Here is a 15,083-nt window from a genome sequence, read left to right on the forward strand (position 1 = left end):
TAAAGGGAGTATCTTTGATAAGGGCCCAATAAGGAGGAAATAAGGGAAAAGCCAGCAGGCGACACAGATCTGCCAATTCTGGGGCCTATGATCCAGGTATTTCAGTCAAATGATTGAGGGGACACAAAGAGGGAACACATAACCTACCTTTAGGGGAAGGACTTAGAACCATGCATGACTGAAGCCATGTAAACAGTCCCAGGGTGCATGTTGATTTCCACTGGAGGAAAGATTTAGACCTCCAGACGTGGGTTTGTGATTGTGGTGTAACAGAAGGGAAGGATATGCGGAGCAATTGGGAGCTTTAGTATTTTTATGTAACACAGAGGGGAAGGATATGTGGAGTGCGATTGGGAGCTTTAGCATTTTTGTGGGGGTTGTGTTGTGAAGTCCTCATGGTAGATGGAACAGATTATTTCAAAGTGGCTTCTGAGGTGGACAAAGAGTTCACATTACTATCTCATCCATTCTTAAAATGTGAACAGGAGAAAGTGGTCTCCATTGTTCTTTTCAAGACAGTTGCAAAGAACTAGTGCTCTGCAGAAACACTTGGAAGAGAAAGGTAGACCATAAGAACGTAGGGATTCCTGACTGCCGAGAACTCTCTCCCTTTACCTGACCACTAACTGCTTTCCAGTGATTCTTGACACCCTCTGAATATTTACCCCTAAAAGGCATGTTTTACAAGGTAGAACGTGGTGTTACAGGTTACCTTTTATAGTCCTTTGCCTAATAATCTTCCTTAAACGGTACTAAATCACTCTGGGTGGACTATTCACTGACATTGCTCTAGTTAAAATTTTGATTTTCCTCTAAGGTGGGGTATATCTGGGTGTCCCTTAGTAATGCTAAAGAGGGAACCTGTAATGTTGCTGCTATGTCCTCTCTGGGAGATTTGTCTGTAGCTAAGGAGAGTGTTAGAGTCTAGAGCTGTTTGCCACCCAGTTTCTCTGGGAAGCTCATCAAGACATAGCTGGATGAAATGATCCCTTTCCAAATCCCACCCTGTCATTGCCCTCTTGGCCCCTGATTGGGGTATGAGCAAAGAGCAGGAAGCTCAGGGCCTGTATACCAGTGTGATCATGGCTGCTTGGCGGCTGTCCCTGCCTCCTAGAACACATCAGTGTTCATTGAATAGTTAGGAAGAGACAGTATAGTTTCATTTTGGCCTGTCACTATTGAATAGAGCCCCAGAAACCATGCGCTAGAGTTCACATCCTGGTTAATATCTGGGAATACACACACAGAAGTGAAGGGTGCTATTTCCAGGGTACTCATGTGATAAATTCTGAGTCAAATCTTATGGCTTATGGGGGCAACAACATAGATAAATTTCTCTTAACTCATTTCTTCTATTTTGCAGTCCAAAATACTTTAAAGTATTACCAGATTTCCTCACAAAAAAAAATACTTCAAATAGATTTGTAAAAGAATAGATGTCTATCAGAAGAGCAGCCTCCCACCCCTGTTTCTCCAGGCTATGCCTCTGTTGGGAAGGGTTATGGTGGGTGGCCTACTCGTGTTCTCAGTGGGAAACTTTCTTAGAAAAAATCTTAATCTAATAATGACAGCTTGAGTTTGACTGAGAATTATTTTCTCTTGAGAAATGAATAAAACAGCTCTGCAGGATCTTCAATTTTTAGTTTAAAGAATACAATGGATTAGATTCTTTGGCAAGGTCATGGCAAGCCCACAGCCTTGTGAACCCCTAGGAAAAGAACTAGATTTTTTAGGTTGCAGTGTTACCACAGAAAAAGATTTCCGCTAAAGGGTTACTCGGTGGTCATGAATGCTGAAAGAGTAAACATGCTTCATTCACAGGTAACATGGGTGTGCTTCTAAGACCGCCTCCAGACATTTTTTGGATGAGACTCCATACAGCTGGGCTACTTGGTGGGAGAAAACATGAGCATGTAGGGGTGTAGGTATTTACAAGGCATGGCCTTAAGCTAGACACAACCCCAAAGACCAAGGGAACAGGTGGACCTTCCTGAGCTGGGAGTCTCTGTCATGCTCCCCTGCATGATAAAGTTCCAGAGGAGCAAGAACTGGGTATCAATTACAGGCTTGCCGACCACATTTAGCACATTTTTTGTTAGCTTCAGACCCTAAATCCTCATCCGGCTTCCTGTTCCACACTATGGATGTTCTCCTGACTCTGCTCCTGAATCTGGTTCCCAGACAACTCAAACCTTCAGCAGAGAGCTTAGACCCTGGCTTGGAGTAGTTGAATCATCTTTAACCAAATTGCAGGGTGCATCTGCGCACTAAGGTTCAGGACGCATGGGCCTGGGTGATAGGAATATCAGGTTCAACAAAACTCTCTGCTAGAAACTTTTTTTTTTTTTTTCTTTTAAAGGCCGAGGGAAAAACCAAATAGATACTGAGTAAAGAACTAAAAAGAGACAGTTTATAATTGAGGAGGAGAGACAGAAAAGTTAATGTTCAAGGTTGGAGAGCATCTGCACTCCAGGGCCGCCACAGAGTTCAACTGCAGTGGAGGAAGACAGGGGTTGGTTTGTTTGTGTTTTAAAGCACTGGAGGGACTTTGGGAAATGTTTCCCCTGGAAGGTCAGTGGAATGTTTGTGTTTACTTGTGGTTGAACTATCCTGCTTATGCTGTGTGGATTCCTGCCAGGGAAGGTTTCTGTTTGCTTTTATGTGACAAAAAAAAAAAGAAAGAAAGAAAGAGAGAGAGAGAGAGAGAGAGAGAGAGAGAGAGAGAGAGAGAGAGAAGAAAAGAAAAGAAAAGAAAAGAAAAGAAAAGAAAAGAAAAGAAAAAGAAGGAAGGGGTTATTTAAAATGTGAATCTTGCAAAAAATGATTTAAAGTTGCCTATATAACACACCAGTCCAGCTAGTTGGGAAGGGGAAGCTCTATCCATAGACAGTAGTTTATCTATACAATATTAAAATTGATCTTCTGAAAAGCCTGGTTGGAGGAGATTATCTAGACTGGTGTAAAAATGAAGTCAGAAGTTATGAGAGGGGGAATGTGCTGTGAGGCAAACCCGGAAAGGGATAATGGCAGGTCTGAAACTAGCCATCCCCTGGAGTGTTGGACTGATACCATGGACTTTGCCTTATCTGAAAAGAGGCAGATGGATGACTGAGGATGAGCCTCTTCTGACTCAGACACCATACACAGGCATGGGATGCTTTGGGCATTAAAAGTAAAATCACTATCTTGGCGAAATGAATTAACTTTCACACCACCAGAGGGTGTTTACTACAGCCTGCCCTTCCCCACATTTCACCAGAGTTGCGAATTTCACACCCTCTTCCCCTGTAGCAAGATGTTCCGGTGTGTTCAGCTGTCTCCTTAGCTGCCTGGTAGAGCTAAAGTCAGTTTCTGGGTCATCAGCATTTACACTCTTCCCCTCCTTTAGCTAGCCAGAGCTCATGTTCAAACCACCAGTTCTAATGGAAGCAGAGAGGAGCAAAAGTCTTTAAGTATAACATGCTGTATGAGTGATAGGCTCTTCCTTCCTATGTGAATTTTACGAAGCCACTGAAGAAAACCACCCTCCTGTGACTAGTACGGCCATCTATTTTCTACACATGGAATTCTCTTTGCAGTTCTGGATTTTCTTAATGGATGCTCTAACAGAGAAATGTAGCAAGAATCCATTTGGGCCAGTATCCAATGGCTACAGATCACTTCATCAGTCTCTTGGGCAACATAACTCAGGCATTTCTACCTCTGGTGGTTCTGTTTTCCATATCCAAACTCCTGGAACTTACTGGAGAGCATGGCGATTTGTAGTGTCATCTGAGGCTAGCATGGTCGGATGGATAGAATAAGACGGGCTTTCTGCACGGCCCCATCTGCTGGAGTGCCGTGGCACTCGGTGTGCAGAAGCCTCGTTTACTTACCTACCAACACCCTGGCGTCTGCTCCCCTGTATGTGTGCCTCACGAATACAATGCAGGGTATCTGGCCAAACTTTTCTTTTGAAAATCGTTTATCACCTTCAGCTTGTCAATTGTCTACTGCGATTTAGGTTGGGGGAGGGTGCATTTTCTTGAAAAAGTTAGAGCATTAATCAAAGCCAGCTGGAAATGTTTCACGATTGAAATGCAAGCAGAGAGGGGCTCATGGAAACGAAAGTCACACTGCAGAGGCCGGAAGCTGGAAAGACTGGGGAGCAAGGCTGTCTGCGTGCTTGACTATGACACACTAAGAAAGACAATTTGTACGAGAATGCTATACTACTGTCTACCTGCCCACAGATGCTTTCAATTCCATGTCTTTTTCTTTCTTTCTTTTGAACTAGTGATTATCAAGTATACACGTGTGTGGTGTTTGAGTGTGTAGGAATGTGTGTGCACATGTGTGCATGTATGTGGAGTATGAGTGTGTATGAATGTGTGTGTTCAAGTGTGTGTGTGTGTGTTTGTGTGTGTGCAAGACACAGGTTGATTTGGGGTGTGTGCAAGGCACAGGTTGATTTGGGGTGTGTGCAAGGTATAGGTTGATTTGGGGTATATTCAAGGCACAGGTTGATTTTGGGGGTGTGCATGGCACAAGTTGATTCTGGGTGTTGTCTATGGCTCTCTACCTTAATTTTTGAGACAAGGTCCCCTGCTGAAGCTGGAGCTCACTAGCTGGCTAGCATGGCTGCCAGTGAGTCCCTAGGGTCCCCTAGTGATCCTGTCTTTGCCACCCAAAACTGGAATTACAGCACCCCCCTACACCATGCCCAGTTTTTTTGTTTTGTTTATGTGCATGCTGGGATCCAACTCAAGTACTCTTGCTTGAATGACCAGCACTTTACTCACTGGGCCACGTCTCCAGCCGGATTAATTAGTTATGAGACACTCTACACTATCACTTCATTCCATGACCCATGAGCTGTTGACTGAAAACCACGGGAGAGGGGTTACAATTAGCCCCGGGATGCTGCTCTGGGTGTGGCTTTCGGTCTGATTACTGACAGCATTTACCTCTTCCTTTTTGAAGGCAGGCTTGTCGTCTTGGGATTTTTGTCTTTGAGCTTGTCCTCTAGCTCCCTTTTCTTCCTCCTTTTCCTTGTCAAGAATGGTGAAGGTCACTCAGGTGAATAGAAGCCCTTGCTAGCTTGCAAGAGTGAGAGGGTGCTCGGATCACTCCGCGTGGACTGTGATGTCTCTGTGGCTGTCTTAATGCCATACTCAGACCCCTTGGTGCCAGTGGTACCTGGTGCTAGTGGTCCTATCAGCATGTGTGGTATGTCCCACCCCACCTTATTTTATTTTCTCCTGCGCCTCCCATTGTGCTCACTGAAATCTGACATGGCACTGTGTTCCGGGTGTGTGTACAGCCTGCCCGTGACCTTCTCAATTACAACCATGTGCATGAGCCCTTGGCAGAGAAGCAGGGGTGAAAAACACATCAGCACAATGCAGTGATGGAGGGTTCACTCTGCAAAGGTGAACGTGCAAGCATTTCTGTTTTCTTTCATAGCTCTTAGAAGGGGTTTTTAATGCAGTCTTGCAGATAGAGAAGAAAAAAAGACTCCCCAAACTTTTATATTTTACATTTCCCGACCCAAAGACTATTCCTATCCCTCCTGGAGCCACATGAACTTGGGCTACCCTCATGGCAAACAGGAGCAAACTGCATGTTCCTAACTGTCCATCAGTTGTTATCTAGCACTACCCCCGCTGAATGACTTCCTGCAAGTCTACATTAAACCCGGGTCTACATGACGGCAAGTCAGGCTTTTGAAGGTTTTTTTTTTGGGGGGGCGGGGAAGAGGTTCCAACAGTCTCCTTTCCCTCCTTTATGCCAGCTGACTTCAAAGGATATTTTTGTCTTGCTAATATTAAATGTCGGGACTTAATTCTTTATTAACTCCCACCCCTAATTTTATAATTTAAAAAAAAAATTACTATCAAATGCCAGAGTGAGGTGAGAAGTATAGGCCTCTTGCCTCATGTACACCCAGGAAAGACATCAGAAAGAGGGGGTTCAGATGCAGACGCAGAGACAAGCCAACACAGCCCTACCACATTCATCATCTTTGGGTTAATTCATTTTTTTAATATAGCCATAACACCCAAGCACAGAGCAATTAATTTCTCATTAATAAATGGTTGTCCTATGAATTTGGCTAATTGCATACTTAGCCATAGTTGGATTGCTTCAGGCTTGGGTATTGCTATGGCCTGAAAAAAAAAATGAACAGCTTGCCAAATGATCAAGCACGTGAGGTGATGTGCACGAGGCCTCAGCCCCCAGTTTGGTGTGCATTGCATGGCTCCTGAGACCCAGGCATCACACAGTAGGTGCCCAGGCATCACACAGTAGGTGCACAGTGCTTACTGTACCTGCTTCTTTAGGACAGCTGTCTGGAGTCTGTCTTCTTGGGCTTTCCTTTCGTTCACTCCTTTCCTTTCTGCTTTCTCCACTCCCTTCTCCCCCTTGTCCTTGGTTTCTTGCTCCTCCAGCTGCTTTTGTCGCCTCTGCTCTTCTATCCTAGCCTTCTCCTCCTCCGCCGCCCTGGCCCTCTGCTGCTCCTCAGCCGCTCTTCTCTGCTCCTCCTCAGCCCTTGCCCGCTCCTCTGCCTCCCTCCTTTCCCTTTCTTCCGCAGCAGCCTTTTGCTCAGCTTCAATTCTTGCCCTTTCCTCTGCTAGCTTCCTATCCTGCTCAGCCTGGGCTCTTTCTCTTTCTTCCGCTTCCAACCTCAGCCTCTCTGCCTCGGCTCTCTCTCTTTCTTCCTCCTCCATCCTTTGCCGACGGGCTATCTCCTCTGGGTCCTGTTCCCCCTCCCCCTCTGTTTTGGACTCTTCTGCACTGACTTGCCCATTTTCCAGTACCATTACCACGGCTTCCTCTTGGGGTTCTGGTGTTTTCTCTTCTACCGTCTCCTCTACCTGATTTTCGCCAAGGCTCCCTCCCTTCAGCTTCTCTTCCTCCTCCTCCTGTTCTTCTTTCTTTTTGTCTTCAGCATCCTGATAGCTGTTCTTCTGGTAGGACTTGGTGACGACTTCTGTTTCCTCCACCTCATACCGTCCTGGGCGACTCTCTCTTTTTCCTTCCTTCTCTGCTGTTTCATTTTCTGCCATGTCATTTTGCATTCTTCTGCTTGGGACGGACAGACTGGCATCTGTGATAGTTGGATCAAACTCCTTCTGACGCTCGAGGGCTTCCTGGAGGCGTTTTTGACGTCTCTCTTCTCGCCTAGCCAGGCGCTCCAGTAAGGCAGCCTCCTCATCACCTTCTACCTGAGTGTTCGTGGTGGCTGGCTTAGACTCTTCATCAGGGACACTGGATGACAGAAGGAACAACACCAAAGACAGCTTGTTGGTTAACCAGTCATCTAGAGTCACCCATAACCAGAGCAGAGCTAGCAGTATCCAGCTCACATGCCCCTAGATGTTACCACTCTATGCCTGCTTGTCTGGCTTCCAACTGCACCTAACCAAGTCTTTCTCAGGTCACTGTGTCTCCTCAACCTGCTGTAGGAGCTTTGAGTATTAATGTCATCCAACAAAAGCTAAGGAGTGTCATCATATAAACACTTCGATCTTTCTCTGTTTTGAAGGATAATTCTACAGTCATGGCTTTTACCAGAGTTATGTTCCAGATAACCACAGTGGCCACTTATGCCAAAAAGCAACCTTCACTTAGTTGCCTTGCCCGCCCTATCTCACTTACCTACAGCCCTACAATTTTTCCTTGGATTACCTTACAAACTATTTGTGCTTAAACTGTGATTTCAGAATCTGGGTCACTGTGGATCCCAAGTATGACAAGGCTCAAATCAGAATAATGAGTGAATTCTGTGAGCATCATGGTTTCATATTCACGCCACCTAGGCATTCCTGATCTGGATTGGTGGGACCTGAGGTATTTAGAGGAGGAGGAGTATGTACAGTGTGGAGATTCGACATTTATGCCAGCAGTCTTCACTTTGGAGACATCTAAATGTCCCCCACAATTCATAGGGTAATGATTGCCAGTCAAGGACGGTATTTTCTACCCTCTGCCCTTCTTTGTACTTAAACAGGACCAGGTGACCAATGAAATGTGAACATAAATGATGTGTGCAGACCAAAGCAATTGAACAAGTATATATTCTCTTTGCTTGCCAGCTCCCTTGGTGTTCAGCAGGCTCTGGATCCTTATGGGGTAACAGAGTCATGGGGGAAAGAAAGACAGATGGATCCCAGGACTCACTGACCAGCCAGTCTAGCTGAATCAGTGAACTCCAGGTTGGGTGAAAGACCCTGTCTTCAAAAAAAAGTGGACATCCAGGTGTGATGGTGCACACCTTTAATCCCAGCATTTGGAAGACAGAGGCAGATGTATCACTGTGAGTTTGAGGCCTACCTGGTTTACATAGTAAGTTCCAGGACAGCGAGGGATACACAGTGAGATCCTGTTGTTGTTTGTTTTTGCTCTTTTGGGGGGCCTGCCATCTAGCTCCCATATAAATCACACACAGAGGCTTATTCTTACTTATAAATGCCCGACCTTGGCTTGGCTTGTTGCTTGCCAGCTTTCCTTAACTTAAATTATCCCATCTACCTTTTGCCTTTGTCTTTTCCCATTCTCTCACTTCTGTAAATCTTACTCTTACTCAGTGGCTTGCTGTGTAGCTGGGTGGCTGGCCCCTGGAGTCCTCCTCCTTCTCTGGCTACTTTCTCTTTTCCTCCCAGATTTCTCCTTCTGTTTATCCTCTCTGCTTACCAGCCCCACCTATTTCTCTCTCCTGCCTCACTATTGACCGTTCAGCTCTTTATTAGACCATCAGGTGTTTTAGACAGGCACAGTAACACAGCTTCACAGAGTTAAACAAATGCAACACAAAAAAAAGTAACACACCTTAAAATAATATTCTACAACACCTGTTCTCAAACAAATAATAATAAAAAAATGAAAGTATTAAAATAAAAGTAAGGTGGAAAGCACCTGATCTAGTAAACAAGAATTTACACAATGCATTAGTACACTGTGTTAAAATACTGAAATTGCTATAGCAACATTACCCTAACTAATCGAGCTGATCTAACTTCTTTGTCTAGGTTTCCAAGAATAAAGAACTTTTTCTCCTTCTTTCCAATTGGTAAAGACTAGCTAAATCCAATGTTTACTTAAAAAGAAAAGAAATGTAAAATCCAAACTGTAGCATGTCTATCATCTCCTCACTCTTCCAGTGCTGGACACTGCCCAGACCAAGGGCGTTGGCTACTCCTGGCTGGAATTACCAGTCATGTGAGACCAGAACTGTGACCAGAGCTGGAAGCGTATGTCTTGCAATGTTTAGAAACTCCATCAAATTTCATGGTTCATACCAAACTTGGCTCTTCTGATGTTCAAGTTCACTTGGTTTTGGAAAAATACATTTCATATTTAACAACAAAATATGGCCAAGGAAATCCTAGATTTTAAGCCTTTTGGCCTCTGCTGTTGCTGCGGGACACTGTCTCTGTGAATTAGTCACATATGGATGACATGTCCACAGAAATACAAAGAACTGGGAGTTCAAGGGAAAAGGTCTATGTACAGGATGCTTGGATCAACTGAGTTCTGATGCTTTAAAAAGGTACCACAAATTCCAAAGTGCTATCCTGACAAAAATACTGTTAAGAAATCAACAGATTCTACTGAGTCTTTCTTTGCTTTTTTTTTTTTTTTTTTTTAAAGATCATGGTAACAATCATCAGCAGATGGTTATGTGCCAGTTAGAGCTGTTTAGCCCCAAGAAGGGACTTTATACTTGTAGATAATTAATAGGTCTGCAAGAAATCACATGTTCAGACCTCAATATGTTTCATTTAAAAAAAACAACAACTTTTTTTTTTTAGTTCTTTTGATACATGTAGCCCAGGCTAGCCATGCACTCACTAAAAAGTCAAGTTGGCCATGAACTCCTTCCTGCTCCTGCTTCGACCTTTTGAACGCTAGGATGATAAGTGTGCACCATCACGCTTGGCAAAAGAATCTGCAAATTTAGGTAGTCTCATAAAATAGCTAATAATAAAATTAAAGCAGAAATGAAATGTAAGTAGAAACAAGACCTATGTATGGGCTGTTGATTTTTTTTATTGGGCTGAAGCTCAAACCCAGGGCCTTACATGCTAGACCTGCACAGCACTGTTATCTCAGTCCAGAAGCAAGGTTTTCAGAAGCAAGCAGAACAAAACAATCAGTTGTAACCTTTAAAACCATTGCTGAACACTCACTGATAACCAGATTCAGGAAAGGCCTCAAAATGTCATTTTGAAAACTATTTTTGCCCCCTTTCTTTAGCTTGGAAACAAAAAAGGCAGCGAACGACCCTTCTGTCCCCTTTCTGTGAGACTCTGCCAAGAGCACACTGTATCATGACTTACTGCATGCAGGGCACTGGGGGTTTTACATATACGCTCATCTTTCTGCAGCTGAGCAGTAGTCTTCAAAGGGAGCTATGGTTGTACTTAGTACAGTGAAGGAACACACTTTGTTAAGTTGGGATTCAAAGAAAGGGAGTGAAACCCAGTGATCAGACCTGCCCCTCCATTCTCTTGACAACACTTCCTCCCCAATTCCGAACTAATCACCAAAGACCAAGGTTGCCACCTTCTACCTAAACATTAAATTTCTTGTTAAACTTGTCTTGCGCTTCAGCATTTGCAAGACCACTCTGGGAAATGAGCCGAAGAGGCCATGACACTTTCCTTGAAGATTTCTTTTTAAATAGACCAAGTTAATGGAGCTATTAGCAACCTCCTCTGAATATACACTAAATAAAAGAAAGCAAAACCACATATAACCTGGGCTACACAGTGAGTTCCAGCTTGGGATACCCAATCAGACCCATCTCAACACAACCAAAACCAACCAACCAAACAATCATGGTTGAGTTGGTCTGAGAAGGCAATGATTTGCTAGCAAACTCCATTCAACAGGGCAGGCTAAGACCCATGCAGAGATGCCCCACTGAGAAGAGGACAGTACCTGTTCTGGGCATGGGCTTCCACCTGGTCTGTCACCTGTCCCAAGGACTCTTCCTCCTGCTTCTGACGCAGCCTTTCCTGCCGGGCTCGGCGGCGCCGTTCCCTGGCGGCCTCTTCCTCGTCATCATCATTCCTCTGATAGGCGATTCTGCAACATCATAAAGACAGGTTCCTGAGCACGCCAGCTGACAAATGTTGTCATTAATGTCCTGGCCCGACAGCCTTGAATGGCTACTAATGAGCCAGGTTCTAAAAGTATGGTCCACATTCTCAAGTTTGGAAACCCAACCCATTTGTTTTCCAACGTTTTGGTATTTGAAAAGCACTAAGCCAATGACTCAGGGAATAATTTACATTGATCAAACAAACCAGAACATCTACACCAAAGCAGGCTGCCTTTGGAGGCTGTAGGTTAGCATATTTGGACTTCCATGCTGAGCTGATTATCACATGCAAGATTTAGAGGTGGAAAGAGCAAGTACTGAACCCAAATAATCAACACATGTATTAAAAAGGACTCAGTATATTGTGTGAACTAGAGGCAGCACTGTCACAAAGATTAGAAAAGAATCCAGTTACCATTACTATTAAACCCAGACTCTGCTGCTAATAAGCCCAAGTTGTTCCCTAAAACTGAGGACACTGAACATCTTCTTTGGTCAGATTTTGTTATTCCAGGGTGTGTGTATCATTGACCATTGGTAGGTGGCTTCACAGTGTGTGCATTGTGAGAGCATGTCAACCACCTTTTGTTCACTAAACCATGTATTCGTTCTTGCTTCGTGAAAACGTCTTGTTCACTAAACCATGTATTATATCCCACCACCTGCATGCTGTGCTGTGTGTGCATGTGTGTTCGCATGTGTATATGTGTGCACATACACATGTGTGCACATGTCTGTGGAGGCCCTGAGGCTGATGTTAGGAATGTTTCTTGATTGCTTTCCACCTGTTCGTTGAAGCAGGGAGTCTGCTGATGGCCAGCTAGCTAACTTGCTCCAGGTTGGAATTACAGGTGGGCCACCCCACCTGTACTTATGTAGGATCTGAACCTCGGTCCTCCTTATTCGGTGGGAGCTTTAACCCCTGAGCAATCTCCTCAACCCCAAAGCAAGAGATGTCCCTAAGTGGCACAAACTTTTAATTTGTATATAATTATAAAGATAAATTCATTTTCCAATGAAAGAAAACCAAACACCAGAACCCTATGTGAACAGTCCATCACATGTGACTGGTGGTAGATTGTTCATTTTAGATCTACAAACCAGGCATGCTTGGCCTTACATCCAGTACTTCTATCTGTGTCCTCTTTTTACTTCAATAATACTATGAATGTTAAAACTTCTGAAGGTTTGTTTATTTCCTTTTTGTTACTTCAGAAAAATCCGACTTCATGTTCACTACAATCTGCTAGTGTGTCAAATGTCAATATAAATAAAGTATGTATATGTTCCATCTATATATCTATTATGTATTCTATTAAACTGACTGGTAATTTTCCACAAATATGGAGGGAAGAGTAACATGGTAGAATTAATGTATGACTAAATTAATAGTCAGAAAACTTGGTTTTAAGACTGATCTCTTAGGAATATGTGGCCCTTTGATCAACCTGTCCTAAGCTTCCTTGTCCCTAAGAGTGGCAATCAATTAGAAATAATGGCTGTTACAATAGAGCGCGGTAAAGTGTGGCATCTTCTTGTTTGTTGTCAGTAGAGTTCAGCTAAGGAGCGGCCTTGTGAGCAAAGATGAGTTTGGTTTTAGACGTGTTGAGTGTGAAGGGACAACATGACATGATACAAATGTTCCCTTCTAATTCAGGTATGATGCAGGAGAGAGCCCTTCCCAGTGGCTTGGCTTTCTGATTCTTGGCCTACTATTTCCTTGGCTTATTTCTTAGTAGACCGCTCCAAACATAGCGGAGAGAAGAGTACTTAACAACTGCTTCTCAAGCTAATTAAAGAGGAATTTTTTATTTGGTCTCTCCATCTCAGGATCAGTCATGAAAGCACTGTCTGTTTTGAAGCCTTCTTTTGAGATGAGCAGGAGATGTGAAAGGTGCATCCAGGGCATCTCCATGCTAAAAGCAGAACTCTCCCTCTTGCAAAGCCATCAAATTCAAGCCAGAGTTTTCCAGGATATTTGAGATGCCACTCTCTTTCTCCTACCGACTCTGAAAGCTTCCTAGGTGCTGACAGCGTTTAGCTGGGAGATAAACTTGTTTTGTTTCCATGGCCGGGTCATGGCCAGTCTTCCATCCTCTTGTATTTCTCATTGGACGAGTGACCTGAGCAAATGTACCATCTCCACTGTCTCTTCTAATTCTTCCTGCTTATTGAAACTGATGATCTGTGGGGAACCCACTCGCTGCTTATAGCCCTTCTTCTGGGACACAGTTACCGGAGATTGCTTGGGAACAATCTTTTACTGATGCTAATAAAATGAGGAATTAAAGTTGTTTACCATGTTAAAACAACAACAGAAGCACCGTCATGGTTTCAGGCTATTTTCAGTCCTAACAGGCCCAGTCTCTGGATGAAGAACGTATCAGGTAGGACAAGGCAGGTGGTACACTCGGTAAGCATCTGCCACACAAGTGTAAGCACTGGTGTTACAATCCTCAGCACCATGTAAATACTAAGACAGGGGAATGCCCAGAGCAAGCTAACTAGAATAGCTGGATCAGTGAGCTCTAAGTTCAATGGAGAGACCCTGCCTCAGTTTATAAGGTGGAGAGTGACTGAAGAAAACACTTGACATCAATCTGGTCTCCTTGTACACACAAACCTATATACACTTGAGCACACATGTCCCTGCGCGCGCGCGCACACACACACACACACACACACACACACACACACACACACACACACACACACATACAGCCAAAAAAGAACATATCAGCTGACTTTATAAGTAAAACTGTGTGGATGACAAACTCCTCAACTGTGAGACTCCTACACTAGCCCTCAGACAGCCAAGTAATTTATGACTTCTAAAATTAGCCTGTCTTTTATACTTCCACCACTGATTTATTTCTTCTTTGCTTTTCTTTTGGGGGAGGGCAGCTTGGGGGTTCAGAGATAGTGACTCTGACTGTCCTAGAACTCACTCTGTAGACCAGACTGGCCTCAAACTCAACACAGATCCAACTGCTTTTGATTCCCAAGTGCTGGGATTAAAGGTATGTGCTATAACACCCAGCTAGGATTTTTTTTTTTCTTATTGAAAAAAAAATCAACTGGTTTGCTCTTCTGATTCTGAAAGTAATGGACTCTTGTGTTTTAAAACTAGGCTGTTACCTAATGTATAAAGATAAAAGTGAAAATCAACTGCTTAGGATCATGTCAACTAAGCTCTGACATGATGCAAATTTGATGTATTCTATACATATGTTCTTGGGTATGGAAATAATACATTTTTAATAAAGTAGGGCCATGTTATATGTATTATTTCATGAACAGTTCCTTTAATTAAACTTAGTCATGGCTACATTTTAACACATTAACAAACTACGTCAATGAAAACAGTATTTTATATCTACATACACCAGATGGTAATTATGTAGATATACTATACCCTAATATTTTTCCTGCTGGTTATTAAATGTTTCTCTAACTTTATGCCCCTATAAGCAGTGGTACAAGGACTTCAAAACTTCTCAGAAGTTAGAAGTTCTGTGTTTTTGAAGTTGAAGACACTTTCTTTGGAGGCTTTTGAGGCACTGATAAACTGGCCTCCAGAAAGTTAACATAGTTCCAGTGATATGTGGGCATGCCCACTTCACCATCACACAGAATTTGTCCAAAAAGACAGACAAGGACGAGGATCCTTACTCCATCTGCAATAGCAGTAACTCTGTTCTCCATTAAAGACAGAGTGTTAGCAGCTCTGATTTTCCACACATCAGCCTTAACCTTGTTTGAAATGCTGCTGACTGAGAAAATTCCTATCTAACCAGATGGTCAGAGAGGCATACCAACCCATTTTTACTTCCATGAAATTTCAGCAGATTCCAGTATTAGCCAATCCACTGTGTCCACGGCACACAAGCAACCACCTTTCCCAGATGATATGGGAGCCTTGTGGGATCCTGAGGTCCTCTGAACCAACTGAGAAGGACTCAACTACATTTTATACAGTTTTAATCAAATGCAT

The 15,083-nt window shown here is 43.5% G+C and overlaps 1 protein-coding gene across 9 annotated transcripts in view; it reads right to left on the bottom strand.

The window, feature by feature from the left end:
- Cald1 (caldesmon 1) overlaps nucleotides 1-15,083 on the bottom strand; it is a 186,006-nt gene that overhangs the window by 29,421 nt on the left and 141,502 nt on the right. For 7 of the 9 annotated variants that reach the window (XM_037203662.1, XM_028866136.2, XM_028866137.2 and 4 more), the window contains 3 exons: nucleotides 10,927-11,073; nucleotides 6,312-7,251; nucleotides 4,947-5,030 (listed from right to left, as the gene is read on the bottom strand). In XM_037203662.1, coding sequence (XP_037059557.1) covers nucleotides 4,947-5,030; nucleotides 6,312-7,251; nucleotides 10,927-11,073 — 1,171 coding nt within the window. The remainder of the gene's footprint in view (nucleotides 1-4,946; nucleotides 5,031-6,311; nucleotides 7,252-10,926; nucleotides 11,074-15,083) is intronic. The other 2 variants (XM_028866139.2, XM_028866138.2) reach the window with 2 other exon arrangements.

The sequence above is a fragment of the Peromyscus leucopus genome, chromosome 3 (assembly GCF_004664715.2).
Source record: "Peromyscus leucopus breed LL Stock chromosome 3, UCI_PerLeu_2.1, whole genome shotgun sequence".
Taxonomy (NCBI): Eukaryota; Metazoa; Chordata; class Mammalia; order Rodentia; family Cricetidae; genus Peromyscus; species Peromyscus leucopus.